The sequence below is a fragment of the Rhipicephalus sanguineus genome, chromosome 7 (genome assembly GCF_013339695.2).
Source record: "Rhipicephalus sanguineus isolate Rsan-2018 chromosome 7, BIME_Rsan_1.4, whole genome shotgun sequence".
NCBI lineage: Eukaryota > Metazoa > Arthropoda > Arachnida > Ixodida > Ixodidae > Rhipicephalus > Rhipicephalus sanguineus.
The window spans coordinates 146553085-146575240 of record NC_051182.1 but is presented as its reverse complement, the minus strand read 5'-3'; the positions used below and the strand labels follow the sequence as shown (position 1 = coordinate 146575240).

The window sequence follows — 22156 nt, the reverse complement described above, 5'->3', positions numbered from 1 at the left end:
TTGCTGAAGGCCTTGAAAACACTTATTTTCATTATTAATTTGCGGTAAAACACCCCCCCCTCTATCAATGTACAAGCGTGCGCCAGCTATAATTCTGAAATGCTCATGGCGTTCGCGTGTTATGCCGAGCTATTAGAGGGAGACCTTTAAGGAAATGCTAACATTGTTGAGCACGAGCTAGATAAGCGCTGTTGCTGGGATGAAAAGCGTCCTCACATGAACGATGTTTCGGTGACGGCCGGCACGTCGGGCATTCGCAACTTCCGTTTCAAGCTCGTGATGCTGGACGGACGTACGTCCTTGGCCACCTTGAGTGAGCCAGGAGCACGCGAAGCCGGACTCGCCATCTGTCACGTTGGGTACAGAAAGCTTTCGGAAGGTGGTGGGGCAGAAATCCTGCGGCAGGAGCAATACATCGAGTGACAAGAAAAAGAAGATGGCTTTCGCCTTCCAGTCATCTTAGGTCGGTGCATAAGGGACCCTGTGAGCTTTTTTTTTTTTTTGTGAGACTCATAGAAGACATATGAAGTTCTAGACATGGTCTGTATTCTGGACGCGGCAGGGGTCCGAAACCATGGCATTTTCTGCTCGCGATTCGGTCTTTTGATTGGCCACACTGAGTGCATACACAGCATTGTGGCCAATCGGGCTCAGGTGGTCCTCACCCTTTTTCACTTAAAGAATACGCGCTCCATTTCTTAAATAACTTACGTCTTGACTCTTCGGTGAGGATTTGTTCTGGTTCTCGCCTTCTTGCTTGCTTGCTTCTTCCTTAGATCTGGCTGCTATCCACTATGGGGGATTGGCCAAGAAGCCGGCGGTTAACGTAAATGAAAAAATTGAGACAAAGGCAGGGAAAATGAAAAGTGATTTTTTAAAGTACAATGTCGTAATTCTTGTGATACGAAAAAAAATTTAATATATTTCTGCCGATGTGTTGAGTTGCTCAGTTTCTTCTCAGAACTTACGGTCCTTACCCACTACAGCTCTTTTGGTATAGACGCGCCAGTGGTTGAGAGAGAGAGAGAATAAAACGTTTATTTGATGTTCTGTGAGAAGATTGGTGAGTGGGATCCTCAGTCCGGGATCCCATTGGCCCGGGCCGCTGTCCTCGCACGCTTCACGAGGGCCTCTTGGGTCTTCGGATCCGAGCTGGACAGAGCTGCCTCCCACCCGTTTATGTTTAGTTGTGTCCTGGGTTGCATGTGGATTGTGTGGACATATTCCCATACCATGTGGCACAGGGTGACTGTTTTATTGTCGCAGAACCTGCACTATGGTGCGAAGAGCGGCGAAACATATTGTTGTTGTTGTTGTCCTCCGTGCATGGCACATACCCAATGCAGGGCATTATTTTGACCCTTTTGTTTCTCTTCCAGGCACTTTCGGTGGAGCACTTCCGATTTTCCGAATAAGAAAAGTCTTAAGTATAGAACTGGTGCGAAATGATAGTTCTGATTCAAGATCAAGTTCTGTTGGATGCCTATTATATCGGAGCATAAGTGTACTTACGATGAGGGCCAATTAGCTGTCAGGTTAAATAATGAAAATTACTTGAAGGAGTTCATTGAAAGAGCAGACAACTTTCTTGTGAGCAGCAGCTAGGGATCGTTGCGGCACCTGGCGGAGCAGATTTCAACTGCGCGCTCCATTCTACGTGGCCTCTGAAATCCGCGAAGCACAAAGTTAACCCAAGGAATACTCCAGGGCACGCGAACACCGACGTTGGAGCGCTACTACCACAACATTCCCAGACGTCATATTTTTAGCGCAAACAGGAAGACAAAGAACGAACTGGCTGAGAAGAGGAGAGGCAGAGAAGAAGACAGTGCACAGGGTTCTTCTTCTCTGCCTCTCCTCTTCTCAGCCAGTTCGTTCTTTGTCTTCCTGTTTGCGCTAAAAATATGACGTCTGGGATACAACACCAACTAGCCAGAGAACTTTTAGTGTACCAAACACTTATAAGTCAAGGCTTCGGGTCGCCTCCAGATATTTATAATAGGAAGGAGCGAAGTAGATCTGAAGCAGTGCTGTCGACTCCTATTCACTACTGGGGATGGGAAGTGAAAATGGAGATTTAAAAAAAGTTGGCGGTGGGAATGACATTGGCAGTCAATGAACATTGGACATGCCAAATTCTTCGATGTCTCCAATCTTTGTGCGAAACTTGATGAGATCCTTTAGAACATTACGTCGATGAAAATGGCGTGTCCGAGGTCCCAATGAGACCTGTTCAGTTAAGATTAATGTTGATAGATGAAGTTCAACAAATGCTTTGCCACCGATCGGGCCATCGCACAGCGCATACCGGGATAAAAGAAAAAAAAAACACTCCTTTACATTGATTTCAGGGCACTCTAATACACCTCAAATTCCCTAGCTTCTTTTAGATGCCAAGTATCTCTTGCTCGGGGGTATGTCACGCGGCGTGGTAATCCGCACGCGGCGTAGTAGTCCGCACTCACACTACACATGCGCAACTCTCCTCCTTCCCTCTCTCCAACAGCTGCGCGTTACTCTCTCCACTTCTCTACCAGCACCTGCTTGCGCTTCTCCTGCGTTCTCGCTTCTGTTCTCGCGGCGCATGCGCTACTCTCCTTCTCTAGTCTCCTCTCCTTCAAGTGGTAGAGCGCTGCGCGCGTTCAGTCCAGCGCTTCCTTCGGTTGACTCCTCTGAAATGCGGGCTGACATGCCGAAATTCTTTCTCTCCTGCGCAGCGCCGCGAAGAGGGCCAGCGCATGCGCGTCCCCCTCCCCCTCTCTCCTCTTCTACGCTGTCTCTCTCTCGCGCGCCTGTCGACCGCGTTCCCCGCACGCCCTGTGAGAATTAACGGCCAGGCTAGAGGGAAGACACGACGCGCGCAGTGTTCGTCTTCGCGTTCCACGACACGAGGTCGGTAGCATGCCCAGCGAACGCTGGGCATGCTACCGACCTATCCTTTATTGAAGTAACACGTTTAGTGTTACTGCAATAAAGGATAGGTTGGAATGGGAACTACTAAGTACACGTAGAAAAAACATTAGATTAGAAATGCTTTTCAAAATCTTTCATGGCTTGGTCAAAATAGATAAAGAATCTTACATTTTACCTCCCCATTTCTTGTCTCACAGAAGTGATCACCCTCTATAAATAAGAGAAAGTTTTTGCAGAACAAACGTATACCAATACTCGTTTTTTCCACACACAATCTCCCAGTGGAATCAGCTTCCAAAGGAAATTGTTGACTGTCGCACTGAAACTTCGTTCAGAGATATACTGTTACGCTCATAGTTTTCTTTTTTTTTTCCTTTTTTGTTGTTGATCTTGTTTTCATAGTTATCCATCTATGTAAGCATATGTTACCCTGTGTATTCCCCCCTGCAATAATGCCTTCGGGCGCTGCAGGTACTTTAAATAAATAAATAAATAAATAAATAAATAAATAAATAAATAAATAAATAAATAAATAAATAAATAACGGAACGCGATCGTGCTAGTGCTCCGGCTTCGCATCGCCTCATGGTCCCCTTTAGCGGGATGTGGTGTAATTTTTTTTGTTTTTTGATAGGTAGATAGCGTTTACCTGTTGGGGCCCGAGCTCTCGTATGCTGTCATCGTATGTTGTCATAGTTCGGCGTAACGCAGGCAAAACCGCGAATAGCATAGCCATCTGTAGCATACTGAGTGCGCACTCGCGCCAAGGAGGAGTCTTCTTCCTCTTGTTCTTCGAGCGCCTTGATGACATCAAGTGCGGAGCGCTTCAGGGGCCCGGGCTGTCTTATGCTGTCATCGCTTGGCGTAACGCAGGCAAAGCCACGTATAAAAATAGAAAAAAGGAAGCAAGGGAGAAATAGAAATAGAGAGAAAGTAAAAAAAAATAGGAAGAAAAATAGAAAGAGGAAGAAATAGACAGAGGGGAAGGAATAAATAGAAATAAATAGAGAAAAAAAAAACAGAAAAGAAAACGGAAAAAGAGAAAAAGAAAGGAGGAAAGAAAGAAAAAACCGAAAAGAAAAAATGAAGGCTGCCCAGCTCCGCACTTCCTACAGGCTTGGCCCCCCTAGTGCGAGGCTGCCTTAATATTTTATATTGGAGTTTAATCGCAGTTAATATGCCAACGCTTTCCTGGTACCGCGTATATAGCCAACAACAGTCAGACTGTTTCCTGGGAACGTTTAACCCCATAAATAATTTTTACTTCAACAAGAAAACTATTGATGACATCAAAAGGACAGCCTGGTGGACCAGTAGGCAGTAGCCGTACAGGTGTGGTGCATAAGGTTTCTTTTAGCTGCGGCCGCTTCCACGTAGGACAGACGGGCCGCTGTGTTAGAGATTATTGGATCATAAGAGATCGCCAACCGGAGGCTCACCTCCTAATCTTTCTTTACAGTGACGAGAGTGTAAGTGCACGTCGAATTTCGATGAAGTTTTGTACCGGCACAGGAATTAAGAGGCGCGTTCAATGATTGAGGCATGGCATATCGATAGTAGTGATAGCGCATGCGGGAGTTAATCGTCGATTAACTTGCATAAGAAGAAATCAAATGCCTTAACAGTTATCTGTCATGTAGCCCCCCACGCGTGCCGGATTGATAGGTTCGCCTATTGCACAGGCATGCGCAGATAAGATTTCGTTTCTTTTGTTTTCTTTTTTTTCTCGCTGTTGTCCGCCCTTGCAGTTGTTAGTCGGCGTCTGTGGTGTCTTGACTTCTTCCTTGTGTCCGTGTTTGCACGCCGTGTCTTTTAGAATGAATTCGGTGCTTCCAGCTCATATTTAATACATATTGATGATATCAGCACGCCATAATAAGCATGCTGCTTAACTACTACATCCGATGCATACCCGCTCGGTAATACCGACACTGCACTGTGTTAATTCTATCGAATTCATGCGTAGAGATACATGAAGATGCGTGCGGATGTGTGCGTGCAGTAGTGTATACGGCGTAAGGATAGTCAGGAAGCGGGGACGTGTTTTTTCGTTTCGTGGTCTCATCGATATCAAGGCGCCAACGAGCAGCAGGCGAGCGAACAGCCGGCTCGCTCGGCGTACACACTTTTCCCATAGTGCTCCACGCGTTTCCTTACGGCAAGGTTGAGGCATGCACCGAAAACCGGAACTAGGCCAGAAATAGACCTCTTTAAGTAATCCCAGATTGCCGCTAAGGAAACGAACGACTACGCGCGTAACATTGGCCGTTTCAAAGTATCCTGGAATGCCTAGTGCAAGTACAGTTGTTAAGTGCCCACTACGTCATAATTCTTTCTTTTCGAATAAGCGGAGGGTCCACGGCGCGTCCGTAAGGCAACACGAGGACCTACGCAGCTGTTCACTTTTTTGGTGCTTTTGCTGCTGCTGATGATTAAATATGTCCGAGCGCTTTGCTATGTATGGGCCTTTAAAAAGACTACTCGTTTCGCAATTCACATGTTTTGACTACTGGCGCGATTCTACGCTTCTGCCACGCAATATTAAATGCGTTAAGGAGACTGCTTCTAGTATATGACATTCATATAGTGTTTTTCGCGAAGCACTTTCAAGAAATAGCATGCTCTGGGGTAGAACACCTGCTTGCCACGCAGACAGCCAGAGTTCGATTCTCTTTCGAATTCCTAAATTTTTATTATTTATTTTATTTGCATCTTCCTCATTTTTTCGATCACGGAGAAGATGATTTTTCGCTCACAACAAACGACGCCGTCACCGACGCCGACCCTGGAATTTCTGCGAAACGAGCTCTTTCACGCTGTCGCGTTAAAACAGAGTCCCTTATTCTTTCACCCAAGATGACTCGAAGCCGAAGCACTGTTCTCGTCATCATTATCATCGGCTTCGATGATGAAGGTGATGATGACCACACCGGATGGCTTTCCCTTTCGAGCCCTCCAGGAGAAAAAAAAATCTAATATCTCTTTCAATGATGATGAAGAGGACATCATTAACGCCGTTATCTTGATGACGATGGTTAAAATAATGGTGATCGCACCTTAAAACGGCTTTTTCATTCTAGTCTATCGAGAGGAACAATCAAGATTATGATGACGATGAAAAAGACGATTTTTGAGGATGACTTTTAGGACCATTCATGTTGATGACGACTACACCGACGGTCACCTTTCCCTTTTGATGAGGCATGCAAGGCTTTCGCTTCAATATATTTTATTCTCAACTTTCGTTTATTACATACATGCAGATTTGCACCGAAGTCCGAGCTTCCCCAAAAACAATTGTAACAAAAACAAATAAGTTTGATAAGCTATACGAACACATAAGCGCGCCTTCGTGCAAAAAAAAAAAAAAAGAAGAAGGCTAAGAATACGACATCGAATGATATGCTAGAGGCACATAGCTTCCGATACTTTCTTGCTTTATAAAAAGTGACGCGACACGTATGCAGGAGACCGAGATCGCCGTCACGTGAAAACGTGTCCATGGTCTTGGCCCGTGTGGTCTTTCCAGACCACATCGTCGAGGCCAGGTACAGGGTACACGCGAAGTGTGGCGCACGCGTCAGTCCAGCCGCGCCCGCACGGCGGACGTGACGAGCTTCCTGACGACGCGCAGCAGCGGCACGCTCTTCTTGGGACAAACGCCCTCGAAGTCGTCCTTCTCGACGTCGTATGCGGCGACGCAGTAGCGCGGGAACTCGTGCGCCAGACGCCACAGCTGCGACGATATTCAAAACGGTAAAGTGGTAATTAAGAAAGGGCACTCAGCTGAACGAGCAGTCCTTGCGACTAAACAGGCATACATACAAATTATTCTTTGTCCTTTTCAGACCCGACAGAGCTCTATTGATACAACAGGTCCTGTGTCGAACATGTCTTTTAATAACATGTTTACCTCGTTTGCGAGGTAGATAGATGACTTCTTTTATTAGGAAAAAGGAGGACCGAAGGTCGCTGTTTAGAAGATTGGGGGAGGGGGAGAGGTGGTAGGCACACATTAAATCACGTGCGCCAGGCTGCTAGTAACTCTGAGGTGGGTTAATGTGACAATTTCAAAAACACCACGTTACTATTCAAGAGCTCGTAGCAATTGATGCTAAGCATAACAGGAACTATTGGAACATTCGCGCTCACGGCGCCAACGCCAGATTTTGTTAACCATGACCAATGTTAAGTCTTTCTCCTTAACAATAGAAAAAAAGTACAATGCAGAGATATGTATTGGATGGTGAAACTAGCTAAATGAAAACGACAGACAGCTTCGCATTTACACTCGCTGTGTACAAACCTTGTTGGTAAAGGTCTGCTTGTTGTCGTAGGCGTAGTAGATTGTCCGGTTCTCGCGAAACCGGGACAGAGCTCTCCAGTCCACGCCTTTCTTCATGGAGCTCTGCTCGCAAGGCTGCGGTGAACGGAAGTGTACACTGTGAGAATTTGCGACTCTTTCCCATCAGTATATCCTTCACATCATTCGACTACCCTGCGCAGCCATACTTGTGTGTTTGGAAAGCTTTACTGATGCATAGTTGTGCCAAAGTTGTGTGTTTGGAATGCTTTACTGATACATTTAAACTCGGCGTTCAGCCTGTTGAGTTGTACCACAATGTTGTACCGCACCTACACACATATGCGGTCGCACAGAGGGACGAGGGAAGAGCAGAAGACCCCCCCCTCCCTAATCATCTACGAATTAAGGCCCACGGTCGGACCCCGTGTCTTCATTGTTTAAGGCGCAACGTCATGGCCATGCAGGTTTTTGATGATAGCTACGACCAAGGACCCCTTATATTGCATTCCAAGAACTGTTTACTTCCCTCATTTGCCGTAGGAAAGCCGTAGACGAACGGCAGGCCATTGTGAGAAGCACGCCATCGCTCAACTTTCATTTCTTAATTTTTGAATCCATTTTGAATCCATTTTCGCCGCTGAACATTGTGAGGCGGGGAGGGGGGGGGGCTGCATAGAGTCTTTGACCTCCCTCCCCCCTCCCCCTTCCTGTGGAGAACCCTGCTTACGTCTACGCCTATACACAACTCAGTCTTCTGCTCGTGCAGGCCGAAGTTCTTGTAATTCAGCGTGCCTGGATGGCAACGACAAAACCTGCGCTGTGAAATGCGCTCATACCTATAGGCTTGCGCAGGATTCTAAATTAGGGGCGGCCAAGTTTCACCGCAGTGCCCCCCTCCTCCCCTCCTTCACCCACGTTGGTCGAATCCAAAACAAAACAAGCTCCAGAATTGATGCAAAAATAAACGATGGCATGCTTGTCACAACGGCCATCTATTGGTCCCCGCCATGCCGCACTTAAAGGGGTGGTGCCACCAAATTTGTGGCTTGCGCGTTCTTTGCTGTAAGCGTTTCCTATAGCTCCAGGAAGCATGATGCACGCACCAAGATTCATGTATTCTCGCTAAATAATTTAATATCGCCTTTTGATTTGGACAACTTTCGGTTTCGGTTTCTGGGCGCCGAGGTTGGGCAGTGACGTAGAAGTGTAGGAGGCGTGGTCACGTGACCACACAAGGCTGTGACGCACATAGCCAAGAAGCGATCGAAACTCGGCGAGTGATGTAGCAACCGATGCTTTGCCGGTACTATAGGGAACTAGAATATATTCTAGTTCACTACAGCCGGTACGTAAGTTGCGGAGGTGGCGGAGGTCCGGAGGTCACTCACGTTGCTACAGCAGATTTGGTGTGACGTCACTACAACTTTCGTTGCCCATCCTACAGATCTACGTCAGTGTTGGCGCGCTAGCGATGGGTTTCGATAGGGAGAATGAGCATTTAAGTACACTTTGGAAGGGAATTAAAATATATTCTAAACGTTTGCTGTGTCCGACCCTTCGTGTGGAATGTCCTTGCATGCAGAGGAAACCCACAACAGGCTTGTTATAGCCTCGAAATTTGATGGCACCACCCCTTTAAAGGCGGGAAGCAAACAGTTCTTTGGGAGCAGCGTCAGGTGTCCTCGGCAGCTATTAGCGTCAAAAACGCGAGTGGCCATAACCCTGCTCATTAAAAAAAAATGACAAAGGTCCGGCTGAGTAAAGAAGGGTATGGGGGAGAATTGGCGCCCACCTTTAGATGATTGAGGGGGGGGGGAGGTTGTGACAGGCCCCCTCCCCTGCCCCCCCCCTCATAGCCACGCCTATGCCCATACCTCCTTGATGCTGGTATAGGAGTACTCGAGAACTTTGTTCCTGGTGGGTCCCTTCCGGGCCTTGATGACGGCCATGGAGATGGTGAAGCACACATTGTCCAGGTGCAGGTGTCGACGCCACGGGTGCACTTGCCACAGTCGGTACCTCTGTGAGGCCCGGATAAAAGGTGAAATTAGGTCACAGATACATAACGAGATAATACCTGAACCTAATACACTATAGTTTTCTTAAAATAATATAGTAGCTTAGGCGAAGCCATGAAGTAATCGCGTGGACTTTTCCGTTGGGAGTAGTGTAGCCAGGTGTCTTTTGCGGGGAGGAGGGGGCACTTGCTGAAGGCCTTGACTATTTCATAAAAACACATATTTTAATTATTTTTGGTAAAACACCCCCATCCATCAGAATTGCGGGGGGGGGGGGAGGGGAGGGGGCTAGGGTTCTCCCCTCTGGCTAAGGGCCTGGGAGTAGTACATGCACCTCACTGCTCTTTGAAAGAGGGAGCCACGGAAATGTTTTTGCGAAAGAGTATTGCGACAACCTAAAAGGTATTCGTATGTGCGACATGTTTGCATGTCCCATGGCAGAAAGAAATTTCGGTAGGGCCACGTGCTCGGTGCGCCACCTCCTGACTACGCCACTGCATGTTTGTTACTCTCCAAATGTTGTTACAAAAGCGTACAAACAAACAGAGACACTATTTGTACATATTGGTCTTATGGCGATCCGCAAGACTGTACACTGTGACATTTTACAAAAAGAAGGGAGGATTCGAGTGCTAAAGAGACCTATGCTTTTGCGTATTCAGGATACGTAATACGTGCCATGTAGACGTCGTTCTTGTGCGAGCCAGCGAAAGGCTGGTACGCGTTTGGGAAGCGCCTGGTCTGCAGTCCGGGCATGTTCACCACTTGCGCCTCCAGGACCAAGTACGCGGGGAGACTGCGTGGTGAATTAAACGTGCGAATAATAGTACATTTCACCATCGTCTTATATAAGCCGGGTTACGTGTAACGTCGTCACTGCGTCAACTATGGGGACACGTTTTTGTGATGAAACACATACAAAAAAAATTCAGGGCCCCTTGCCCTATCGCGAAAATGGGGACAAGTGAAGCTTGGCGTGTGCGCCCCTGACGGTACTTTCCTTTTTTTTCTTTCTATCGCATGGCGCAACGGTCTCTCCTAACTGTTTCCTTCTTCATGCAGTACCTTCATCCACGTGCTTAGCAGCGCGACACTTCAGTTGCTGCAGGCAACAACGACGGTCATGCGTCCATATAAGGCAACAACGCAATGTGGCAACGTAAAATGACGAGTCACCTCGATAAAATATCAGATTGCCATATCAGAAACGGCTCATACGAATACGCGCATGTGAACGGCGCAGCTTCGAGGGCCACAATTCTGTAAGCTCGCGGGCGCCGTGTTCTTCGGGTGCGACGCCGTCACCGAAATGGGTTAGTGACAAGAAGCGTCTCTTGAAAAAAAAAAGAGAAGAAAGAAAAAAAAATCTCGGCAGCATTTCTCTCGAAATGCCCTGAAATAACGTTAAACGGTGGCATGTTAGAAGACAAGGGCGACTGTGACTAACAGTGGTCTCTCCTGCCACCACTTTCGGAATACATAAAGTCTACCAAGAAACTTGCGGTAGAGTATCTACAGTAGCCCACACATGGTTTGAAACTTCCGTACGTCTATTTCAGCACTGGATCGGTCGTGCAACCGTTCTAAGTGGTACGCTTTCAAAAACATTGAAAGTTTCAAAGACATTGAAAGTTGCTTTTTGAAAAAGCAACTTTCAAATGTCTGATATAATTGAACAATGAAACACTTCTTTACAATGGCAGGACCAAAGAAAACCCTAAAAAATAAAAAGTCCTAAAAAATGAAAGGAAACGAGAAGAACCTGCGCAATAAACGACGATCGCTGTAGTTTTCAACTGTTCTGAGTGAGCCAAGCTAAAAGCTTGATAGCCACCGGAATTGTCACCGTGCAGAATGATAGATTGTCTTACCTAGCCAGCTTCTTGAAGAGGCCCTTGTTGAGCTGCACAGCCTTCTCAACCCTTAAGATGAGGCTCGCGTTGGTCTTCATCTTCTGCACGAAGTTCTGTGCAACATAAGAGGAAGACACATGGTAAGGAGTAAAGAAGGTGAAAGGAATGGCACTCAGGTTCTGTCATTCAACCCCTTTCATCATATTGAGGATACCGGCGATCCGTTTACTAGAAATTCTATTGTATCGTCAAGTGTAGTAGTAACTTTAGGTAGGATACAGTTCATTTGAAACTTGGGGAGAAATACATGCTTGCAGTGTTGTCGACACCGATCGGCGGACATGACCCCTGTATAATCTTAGTTGTACTGCACACAAGTCGACGACGCTGCCTACGGAGAGAGAGAATCAAGTTTGAACACATAGAAGTTCTGTTGCCCCTGAAGGCAGAGCGTCACCAATGGTGTTGGCCCCTAGTCCAGGGCTCCGCTAGCCCTTGGCACCATCCTCTTTCCGCTTTTGACCAGAATAAGCTGGTCTTGAAGGGCCACGCTGGACAGCAGCACCTAGCTCTTATTGTATTGTTCACGTGACGTTCTTCGCTTTGTAATGTACAGTCGCGCTGAGTATGACTTGCAATACAGGAGCGCATGACATCACGAGCTCAAAGATTTCGCATGACTTCAAATTTGCCCTGACTTCCACAAATAGATGAGATTTTCTCATTTGGCTTTAATTGCCCCCCAAGTGAGAGAAGAGCGTGCAATTGGGGAAATAAAGGCTAGTGGAAGCTATGGGTGATCTTTAAGCTCTTGATGCCACGCGCTCCCGCATTGCAAGTCATTGAGTGCGACTGCACATTCCCACGCGATGTGGAAGACAAGTGGCGTGGCCCCATACCAAGGGGACATATATTCGTACGTTGTGGGGTAGAATGCATGTAGCCCGTGTAAGTTTGTGCATGTTTGTCTGTAGTCTGCGTAGCGCTGAAGATTTCATTGCTGTAAGAAGCTTATGTGGCGGCTTATACTTTCTAATCTGTGTAATAATTGAGAATTGTTGCGTAACGGGGTCTACGGGTGCTGGTTCCTCTACTGCAGCGTCCGTGGCAGCTCGGTGAGTTGTGGTGCTTTGAGCTGCTTCGTCCGCAAGTAGGTACCCCGTGGTATTCTCATGCCCTGGCGCCCAGACTGCTGTCTGGGTGTGTTTAATTTCGAAGTCTTTATTAGTTCTAGTCGGAGTTTGGTATGCCTTCTCACCTATTCTACCCCTTTGGTAATTCCTACATGCCGCCTGTTAGTCCGTAACATGCCGGAGGGTATATATTTTGGTTATACGGAGTTAACTGTTTCAACTGCACCTCGCAGAATCGTATGAGCTTGGCCCTGTCGGTGTGGCTGCTCATGACGAGCTCGATGCCCCGCAGCCTGTTGAAGCGCAGATAGGTGACGAGGGCCTGGAGGACGTCGCCCTCGTTCCACGAGGCAGCCTTCCAGCGGAAGGACACGTACCGCTCGTGGGTCTTGGTCAGACCGGCGAACACGCGGTAGCCCTCGTTGTCTGCATACAGTTAGCATTCGTTCTTATCGCTATTAGTTCGTTCGCTCGTGCGATTTACATGTTTAACCCCATTTTTTAACCCCATTTGATCTGAATTTCATTCAGATCAAATGGGGTTGTGTATTTCAATAAGGAAAAAGATAATCACGCGATAAAGAAACAAGCGAATGCGCCAAGCATACACGCATCTAAAAGTGGTGTTCCAGATTAAGTGATCTCCAAGGAAGACGATTGGTACCCGATTTGTGCCTAGACCAGGGGCGTAGCCAGAAACTTTTTAGGCGTGGGGTGGGGTGGGGGTTTAACTACCATTAAAATGCACAAAGTTGCGCGAATGAGACAGGGACAGAAGGTAGACACGATGAGGCATCCGATTAGCAAACTTATTACAACTTGCTGTATGTAAGTTTACGCTTTCTGTGTCTTATCGTTTTACCATTCTGTCTGTGTAAGTCGCGCAACTTCGGCAATTATAGTGACAAACCAACAGGCCCAAGTTGCAGCCTTAATGGCTCAACCACACTCTCTGTATGTTCGTGCGTGCGTTTGTATGTGAACGTGTATATGCACATGCAAAATCGAAAAATTTCGGGGGAGGCGTTTTGAACCTCCTCAATACACCCCGCCCATGGCTGCACCAATGACCTAGACGTTCTTGTACTGTGCTTTAGGTTGCTGAGGTAAAGCTAGCGCTTGTGCTGTTGTAAATTTGCTCTGTTCTACTGGTGTCATCAAGTTGCTCACCTGAGCTAAAGTTTTTTTTTTTTTCTTGAGAGCAAGCGTCTAATAACGTAATGCTTTCTTCCAATGCCCCATGGACGTACGAGTCACCCGCGCATTCCGTCTAGGTGCACCTTTAACATCGACGAAGAGCTTTCCGGTTCCGGGCATGCGCTTGATGACCAGCGGTCCGGTGTAGATGACGTGCGTGCAGTAGGCGTCCAGGGCCTCGGACAGCTTGTCCGTCCCGCGGCCACTGGTGGCACACAGCAGCACGTTGGGCGTCACACGAATCGGCGCGTCGTCTGGGACAGTAAAGTGCGTCGTGTGTCATTTCACAACAGCATAATTGCAAATGAAAAGGCCGCTTATCACGCACCATAGAAAAAAAAGAAACGAGATATAGAGTACAAGTTGTGCAGCCCCGTGTTTTACGACAATTTCTTAAGCATTGGTTCACTATTATTCTTCAGGGACGGTTTTAATTCGCTGTGTTCTGGTCTATAGTAGCTCTTCTCGTAAAAAAAAAAATCAATCCTGCCAGGGGGTCTAGTGGTTATGGTGCTCGACTGCTGATCTGAAGTTCGCAGGATCGAATCCTGGCCGCGGCGGCCGCATATCTGTGGAGGCGAAATGCTGGAGGCTCGTGTACTTATAGGTTTAGGTGCACGTTATGTAACCCCAGGTTTTCAAAATTTCCGGAGCTTCCACTACGGCGTCCCTTAACCCTTTGCGGTCCAAAACCTTTACCCACTTTCCGGCTCTAGCGGTCCGAAACTATTTCGCCAGTTTCTGGCGCCGCGAATAAAAACACAAGCTGTGGAAGAGAAACGCACAGGATATTATTTTTGCTCCTGCATTCTGCAGGCAACTCTTTTAGTGATATTTGGGCAACGTATGATACCGCTCAAAGCATTCCCCTGTGTGCAGGCCAGGGTTATTACTGCAGGTTTCCACCGCCGCCGTCGTCGTCTTCGTCACTCACTTCTGTCGAATCACTGTCATCACTGTCTGGTGGAGGCACGTAATTCTCTTCCTCACTAAAGTCATCCTCGCTTTCGCTAAAAGCACCGCCGTAAAACGCACGCGGTGAAAAACGTGGCCATGCTTCTCAGCGAACCGCGCGCGCGAGTGGGTACGCTCAAGGCCCCGTGCTGATCATAGTGCTGCACCCTAGTGTCAAAAAGTAAAACCTCAACAAACAAAGCTCACTTATTCCTCAAGAGATGGCCCTTCATGTATACAAAAAATGCGCGCGACTCGCGGCGCAAAATTTAAACCACGAACACCCTTCGGGCGGGGCCCGACAGCGGACCGCTACGGCCGTGTTGCGTTGTCGGGCGCTGCCCGACAACGGACCGCAAAGGGTTATCATATTGTGGTTTTGGGACGTAAAACCTCAGTCATTAGTATCACTACCTGAAAAAAAAGTCAGTTTCGCCGCAAGGCCGCAGCAATGAACGCGATAGAAGTAAATTGGAACGCTATATGAAGTAAGGCTAGAGGCTAACTCCCTTAGGATTAGATCTCGCGTTAATCTACAAAACGGTGGCTCCAGTGAGCGAAGCGGTTTTCGGGCAGTCTCTCATCTCCACGCGAAGTAAGCGGCGAAGCAGTCTACCGATCTCTGTCGAGGCAGCGCGTGCGCGCCGCGCCCTTTCGATCGGAAGTTGGCAGTTGCTGCCCGAGCGACGCAGCTCACCCACCGGCACCCTTTCATGCTCCTTTGCCCGACGGTGCCGGCCGGCGCGTGTTATATCTGCGTAAGCCGCGCCCGTGCGCGTCGGTCGGCAGCCTTCACAAGCTTTCACGTGCGCGTACAACATACGACGCGCAGGGCGAGTTTATCAATTTGGACTTTATACGGAACATGACGGCGACGGCAGAAGTGCATCTCGAGTGTCCATGTAATTGCTGTCACCTTAAAAGAGTATTCACAAGGCACTCGGCGAGAAGGGCACCCTTCCTGTACAAGGTACACTTACGGTAAATCACCCATGTCTTCGGCGGCACAGTGGGCGGCAGCGATTCTGAAAGGCGAAGCAGTCAGTTCCAGTTTTTTCATTCATTTTGAATATCGCGCTCCTTGCCAAGCACTTAGCGCATGTCATGTCGAATAATTTCTGAAAGAAGAGTTTCCGACTCAGTGTCCTTATGTACTGAACGAAACGCAAATTTAATTTGCTTCGCGACAGATATGTACACGGTTATTCTGATCTATAATCAAAGCGTTGTGGGTATATCTCTGTTCGATACTAAACATCAGCATGGGTTCACGTGAGAAGTATCCCCGTAACACAGTTTAGAGAGTAATCTCAGCCGATATTCTATAATCTACATGATGAGGCGATAACGGTGGCACTACGTACAAACTGTCTATGCCTGCAACACTATCGATAGCATGTGCAAAGTGTGGTTTACCTGAGGCCCCACGTTCATCCGCTGGCGCTGAAAAAAAAGCGAGAAGTTGCTCACAATTCCGGTGACGCAATAACGATTCGACGACCACAAATACGCAGTGGGGTGCATAGGTAGTATGTCTCACTATGACGCGAAATCGCTAAGAGGAAATGTCACTGGAGCCAATGTTGCGACTAGAAGACGGTCTTCCTCAGAGTAGCAAATGAATTCCTTCGGCGGAGTGTTTACGTACGCCTTGCTCAACTGTTTCCAACCTCAAAAGTGCTAGAGAAGGATCAGCTTGATTTATTGGCACAAGCAACGAGTGACTCTCTTGTTTCTCTTCCACGCACTTCCGGTCGAGCGCTTACTTCCGGTTTCTTAAATATTCAGAAACACTCTTCTAAAAATTAGAACTCGTACGAAATCGATGGTCCTGGCTGAAGTTAAGAGTTATATTGTGTACACATGATATCTGAGCGTAACTTTACTTAGGGGCCAATTAACTGCAAGCCCAGTTAATAAAAATAAATTGCATGATTTCATTGAAAGAGAAGACGGTTTTCTTGTGAGCAGGTGGGATTTTTGCGGCACCTGGCGGAAAGATCCCAACCATGCGCTTTCTTTTACGTGGCCTCTGAGATCCGCCTCGGCAGTGCGATGAAACACAAAGTTGACCCCCCCCCCCCCCACCAAAGAAAAAGGCAGGAGTCAGGGGAAGATGGAAGTTTGTGACGAAAAATTCTTGAACAAGGGATGTGCCTGTAGCCGACGTTTCGACAAGCGGACTCGTCTTCTTCGAGGCTTCAACTGGCTTAAAGCATGCAGTCCTGAAGAAGACAAGTCCGCTTGTCGAAACGTCGGCTCCAGCACACCCCATGTTTAAGAATTTTTTGTGTAAAGTTAACCCAAGGAATACATCAGGGCACACGACCGCCGAGGTGGGAGTGCCGCTTACCAGAAACCTAAGTCAAGAATTAGGGTCCCCTCCAATTTTGTAGCGTTAGCTACACTGGCCGAGGCGGAGCAGTTTCGCGTGGCAGTTCGGGAGCCCTGCTGCGCATGCGCGAGGAGCAGTGACGACACACGGCGCACAGCTGGCGCGCCGCCGCCGCGCGCGCCTCGTCCGGTCTGCGCATTCCAGAGAAATGCACAGACTGGCGAGGCACGCGCTTTCTTCAAGCTTCTGCGCTTTCCTCTGCTCATTTCAGAGGAATGCGCAAAGGAAAGCGGAGAAGCTTGGCAACCAGGAATGCCAAGAATATCAGCTGAACTTTAGCTAACGCCACGTATATACTGGCATAGCCGAGCTAAGCCACTGCAATTTTTAGGGTATCAGTCAATATACAAATAAATATACAGTAAGCAATAAGCATTTTATTGAAAAGACAGAAACGTGTTCAAAGTTCCGTTAATATTTATTCTGTCATGTGTTTTCCTATCCGCACACAGTATGTGCCCTGGAGTCAATGGCATGTAACACACGGGGAGCATCTAAAGCCTACGGAATCAATGTTGAGACTATTAAAGTTATGCTGACTGAACAGGGAGCGTGACAGAACACAGTGTTTGTACGACAACGTAAAAAATCGAAAGCGACATCAGGTACGTTACGTCACGGGCGATGTTCGGGACTCGTCATCAGGACCATAGCCAGGGGGGGGGGGGCTCAGGGGTCCGCCCCACCCCCCCCCGAAATTTTGGTGAAGTAGGTGTTTTACCAAAAATAAATAATGAAAATAGGTGTTTTTCTAAAATAGTCAAGGTTTTCAGCAAGTGGCCCCCTCCACCCCCCCCGAAAAAAATTCCTGGCTACGGGCCTGCCCGTCATGTATGCCTCTGCTGTGTCGTGGAGTGTGAACGATGATCTACAGTGTACTCACTAGGTACGCGTGGAGACAGCAGCCGCTGGCGACGGTGAGGAGTAGCTGTAAAAAAAAAGATAGAGGAGTAAGCTAACAGCATTAGCTTCACCTTGTGCCCGTCTTGTGACGCACTAAACGATAACGTAGCAGAAATGTAATGAAGCAGTAAAATGCGCCTTTTCTTCATATTCCCGCGCTGCCTATGCCGTTTTGATATGGGCCGGAACAGCCGGAATTGCCAGAAAGAAAGCCTCCGAGATCAAGAGGAGCTTCGCGACTTTTCCGGTAGAGGAAGGGCGCATGCGCAGTGCCCTACTGAAACGTTCCCTATGCCATTCCGATAATTCCGTATGTTTCCGTAAGAATCTTACGGAAATATATGGAAAATATATGGAAAACATATCGATTCCGTATGAAAACATATGGAATTATTGGAATGGCATACGGAACGTTTCAGTAGGGTGGCATCGTGAAAAAAAAGGCGGATTACCGAATTAACGATTAACTGCTGCCATGTCTTTTTGAGCGTCTTTCTTGGCAGTCCTGTGGCCCTTTCGTCGGTGTAGTTATTCATAGACAATTTTTTCTGCTCTACCAAATGCTACCGCGTCGCCTGCTTAGCCACCGGTAGCGCGAGAAAATATGGGATGAAGTTTTCGCCAGCTACAATACCACTACAATGAATTTTCGTGAAACGAATTTGGGTAGCCCGAGTAATTTATGAAGATTACAGAATTTCGCATACTTATATTCTAATGCAATTTGGGCGATGGGTGAGTGGTGATTACTGTTAAAGGCAAAATGTGTTGAAGCATCAAAACTTAATTACTGCACCGCGGAAACAGTTGCCTACTTATAATGCCATCAGAAAACTTACAATTTCACGCGCTACATTTTATTGTGCGTTCTTCGTGCTTTCACGTGATCTCATTGGTCGGGAGCTTTGAAAACGTAACGTGTTCGGCGATCGCCACTGCAAGACAGCAGCCCCATTTCTGACCGACACGCAGTGCCTGGTACAATGCTTACATATAACCTTAGCCATTTAGTGTCTAATAAGCCTTCTCTATACGAATATCCTCAGAGGGAACTTGTTGCTATGAATTTCGATACCAGCTTTCAAAAAAAAAAGAGGAAAAAAAGAAACCTCAGGTGTTTTCTTATGCATTTACGTAAGACGACCTGTTCTGCTTCTTTACCTTCTCAGACGAGTACATTGATCCTACCCCCCCGTCCCCCGAAAGCTTCTGGCGCCTAACGTGTCTTTGCACTGCCTCCGTGATGTGAGGCATTGCAAGATTGCTACGCTGCATTGACTCCGTGATCGGCCCACCTTTGACCAAGCAACGACGTCGTCATGTTATGACATAAGCATGACGTCTTGGTGACATCAATGTGACGGCAAAAGCTTTGTTGATGTGTGACGTCATGACGTCACAAATCGACAAGCCAATGACGTCACCCTGTAATAATGCCGCCATGTTACATCGCGGTCAATGGACTTTAGATACGCCGTCGGCCCACATACATGCGCTTGAGTATCACGTGACTTTTGACCGACTTTTGGTAGTTTTTCTTGCATCATTCGTTCTGACGCCACCGTCTCGCGATGTCTCGGCAAATCTCGAAATTTCCTGGTGATACATAAAAGCTTTCGCCTTAAAAGCTTGGCTTCTCAGCCGCAGAAAAATGAGGTAACAAAATTTTCGGTTTTTACTTACGCGTTGGTCGCGACGAGCCTGCGGGAAGAGGACGAAACGTTTAGTTGAAAACGCTTTGTGGATTTTGACGTTACACACCGCGAAAGACAACGTTTCCAGCTCAGACGCCTGACTCGCAATTAGGAGCAAGCTGGACTACAACATTTCGTATCTGAACGCACATACCATGTCAGATCGGTCTCGTGCTTGACACAAAGTACAAATGGCCATACTCTAAGGAAATGCGCCGATTTCGCGTGATGAAGTCGCAAATTTTGGCGATCTGTAACGTCATGGCGACCCACGTGACGTCACTACGCCGTAGTCTCTGATCGCGTGACTTTTTGCACCATTCGTGTTGACGCCGCCGACAGTCGCTTTTCGCATTTGATGAGGCATCAAATAAAACGTAAAACTACAGACGTCACGACGCAGCACACTGGACGAGCGGTTACATAAAAAAATCTTTAAGGACAAGTTGATGCTTTCGTTTACTGTTATATATAATTCCGCAACAATACTTCCTTTTCTGATCGTGTACTATAGTGTTTCCATCATACAAGCGAAGGGGTGCCTACCAGCGTATATGAAGTAGGCAGTGATGGCGATGCAGAGCACGAGGAAAGTTGCCAGACTAGCAGCCGTTAGCCAGCGCAGCTTGTTGTCGGGGGTAATGAGGTGATCCTTGGCAATGTCTGGCCTGTGCAGGAGCGCGCGCAGTACAACATTGGCCGCATATGAGTGATCAACACAAAAGTTATCTGGCGGAGAACAACATATGAGCTTATACCAGTGTCAGCGAGTACCATCTCAGAAATACTTCCTCGGTAAGTCGTACAGATGGACGTTTAAGGCTTGTCCAACTATACGGGTGTGCGCGTAAGGTTCAATGATTGAATTCAATTCGAATCTTTATTTACTTTCATTGATCAATCATAAAAAGGAGCAGTCAGAAGAAGCTACTGTAGCTTGACTAGGGGACTGCGCCCTTATAACGACAGCAACGGACAGTGCGAAGGACGTACATCACTAAAAAAAGAAAGAAAACACACACACACAAACACACACACATACACACACACACACACGCACACGCGCGCGCACACACACACACACACACACGCACACGCACACACACACACGCACACACACACAAACACACACACACGCACGCACGCACACACACACACACACACACAAATAAACAAGCAAACAAACAAATAGCACAAAAACGAGGCACACAAGATAAATACGTCACACACTGTTGGTAGATACTTCAAAAGTGGATTAAAAAAAGAAGCCTTCGTGTTACAGTTTTAGCGAGGGGAAACAAATCTATATAAAAAGAATGACTCATCGCAATCAATCAATCAATCAATCAATCAATCAATCAATCAATCAATCAATCAATCAATCAATCAATCAATCAATCAATCAATCAATCAATCAATCAATCAATCAATCAATCAAACTTCTATTTTTGCCAGAGATAATGCATTGCTACCGCGAATAGGAGTCCAGGTATATAAGTTGCATCTACGCACTTGAATAAGCTCAAGCTAGCCGTACACCCGTAGTGGCAGGACGATTCCCTACATTGCTGATGTACACAGACGCATGAGTTAATATGTAGTTATTATCCATTTGTTAAATAAATGTTTATCCAATAAATAAAAGTTTATCCAATCCAATCCAATCCATTTGTTATATCGCTAATATACACAGACGCATGAGTTAATATGTAGTTAGTACCCAGCACCATGCTTCGTGAATAGTAACAGCTGTGATCTCTAACCCTCCTACTGCCCTCGACTGCTATAAACTTTTCTTGAAATCCATTGCGTTGCTTTGATAGGTCACGTGTTGTCTCTGTAGCTGCTATGCATTACGTTACGTGCGAAACCCCACTTCCTGTTCTCAATAAGGCGTTTCCATCATCTCGCGATTGACGTGAAATCGTCACTGCTTCGTTCATCGTTTTCATACTCCCCTACTGGAATCTTTTCAAGTTACCGTAGCCAAAGATCTCCTCAGTATTTTGACAATTTACGACCAAGGATCCATTGGAACAGCATAACGTTTTCTATGAGTGATTCAGTGATAGCTGGCTTTTCTTTAGTGGCTAGAGCACCGAGTGTTGCTCCTGTTTCTCTTCCAAGCATATCCGGTCGAGCGCGTACTTCCAGTTTTAAGAATCTTCGTAAAAAGTCTTCTATCAATTGTTCTGGTTGAAGATAATGCTTAGATACATATAATATCGGAGCAGAATTTAATATGAGGGCCATTAACTTTCAGAATAATCAATGAAAACTTAATTCACTGATTTCATTCACAGATTGCGAGTAGCTAGGATCGTCGCGACACCTGGCGGAGCGGATCTCAACCACGCGCTTCTTGCTACGTGGCCTCCGTGATCCGCTTAGGCAGCATGCGAAACGCAAGGTTAACCCAAGGAATACACCAGGACACACGAACTCCGACATGCGAGTGCGAGTTCCAGACACCTAAGACAAGGATTAGGCTCGCCTCCAGAAGTTTTTCTGTCATAGATAAATATAATAATTCAAAAAAAGTTCACGGCGATTTCTGGCGTGTCAACCGAACTGACGCCTTATAAAACGTAAGCACGCATTACAAAACGCTGTAGAACTTAGCCATCACAATCTGAGATGTAAAAGCATGGCTGAACAAATTAGTGCCATTTTCTTTCACCTTTAGCTCCTTGGGGAAAATACGAATCGGACCCGACGTACGGGCACTTACCTCATTATGACAAGTGTGTCTACGCTTTTCAGTAGCTTACTTCGACGTAGCTGCGTGCA

General features: G+C 47.0%; 2 protein-coding genes across 2 annotated transcripts in view; one reads left to right on the top strand and one right to left on the bottom strand.

Moving 5' to 3' along the window:
* LOC119400202 (uncharacterized) overlaps positions 1-22156 on the top strand; it is a 366922-nt gene that overhangs the window by 145180 nt on the left and 199586 nt on the right. The window lies entirely within an intron of this gene.
* Positions 6494-22102, bottom strand: LOC119399125 (uncharacterized). Its single transcript, XM_049417543.1, has 9 exons — positions 22098-22102; positions 19913-20034; positions 13504-13674; positions 12450-12649; positions 11109-11203; positions 9916-10033; positions 9094-9240; positions 7220-7333; positions 6494-6649 (listed from the first exon to the last, which is right to left on the bottom strand). The coding sequence occupies exons 1-9, from the start codon at positions 22100-22102 to the stop codon at positions 6494-6496; spliced, it is 1128 nt and encodes a 375-aa protein (XP_049273500.1).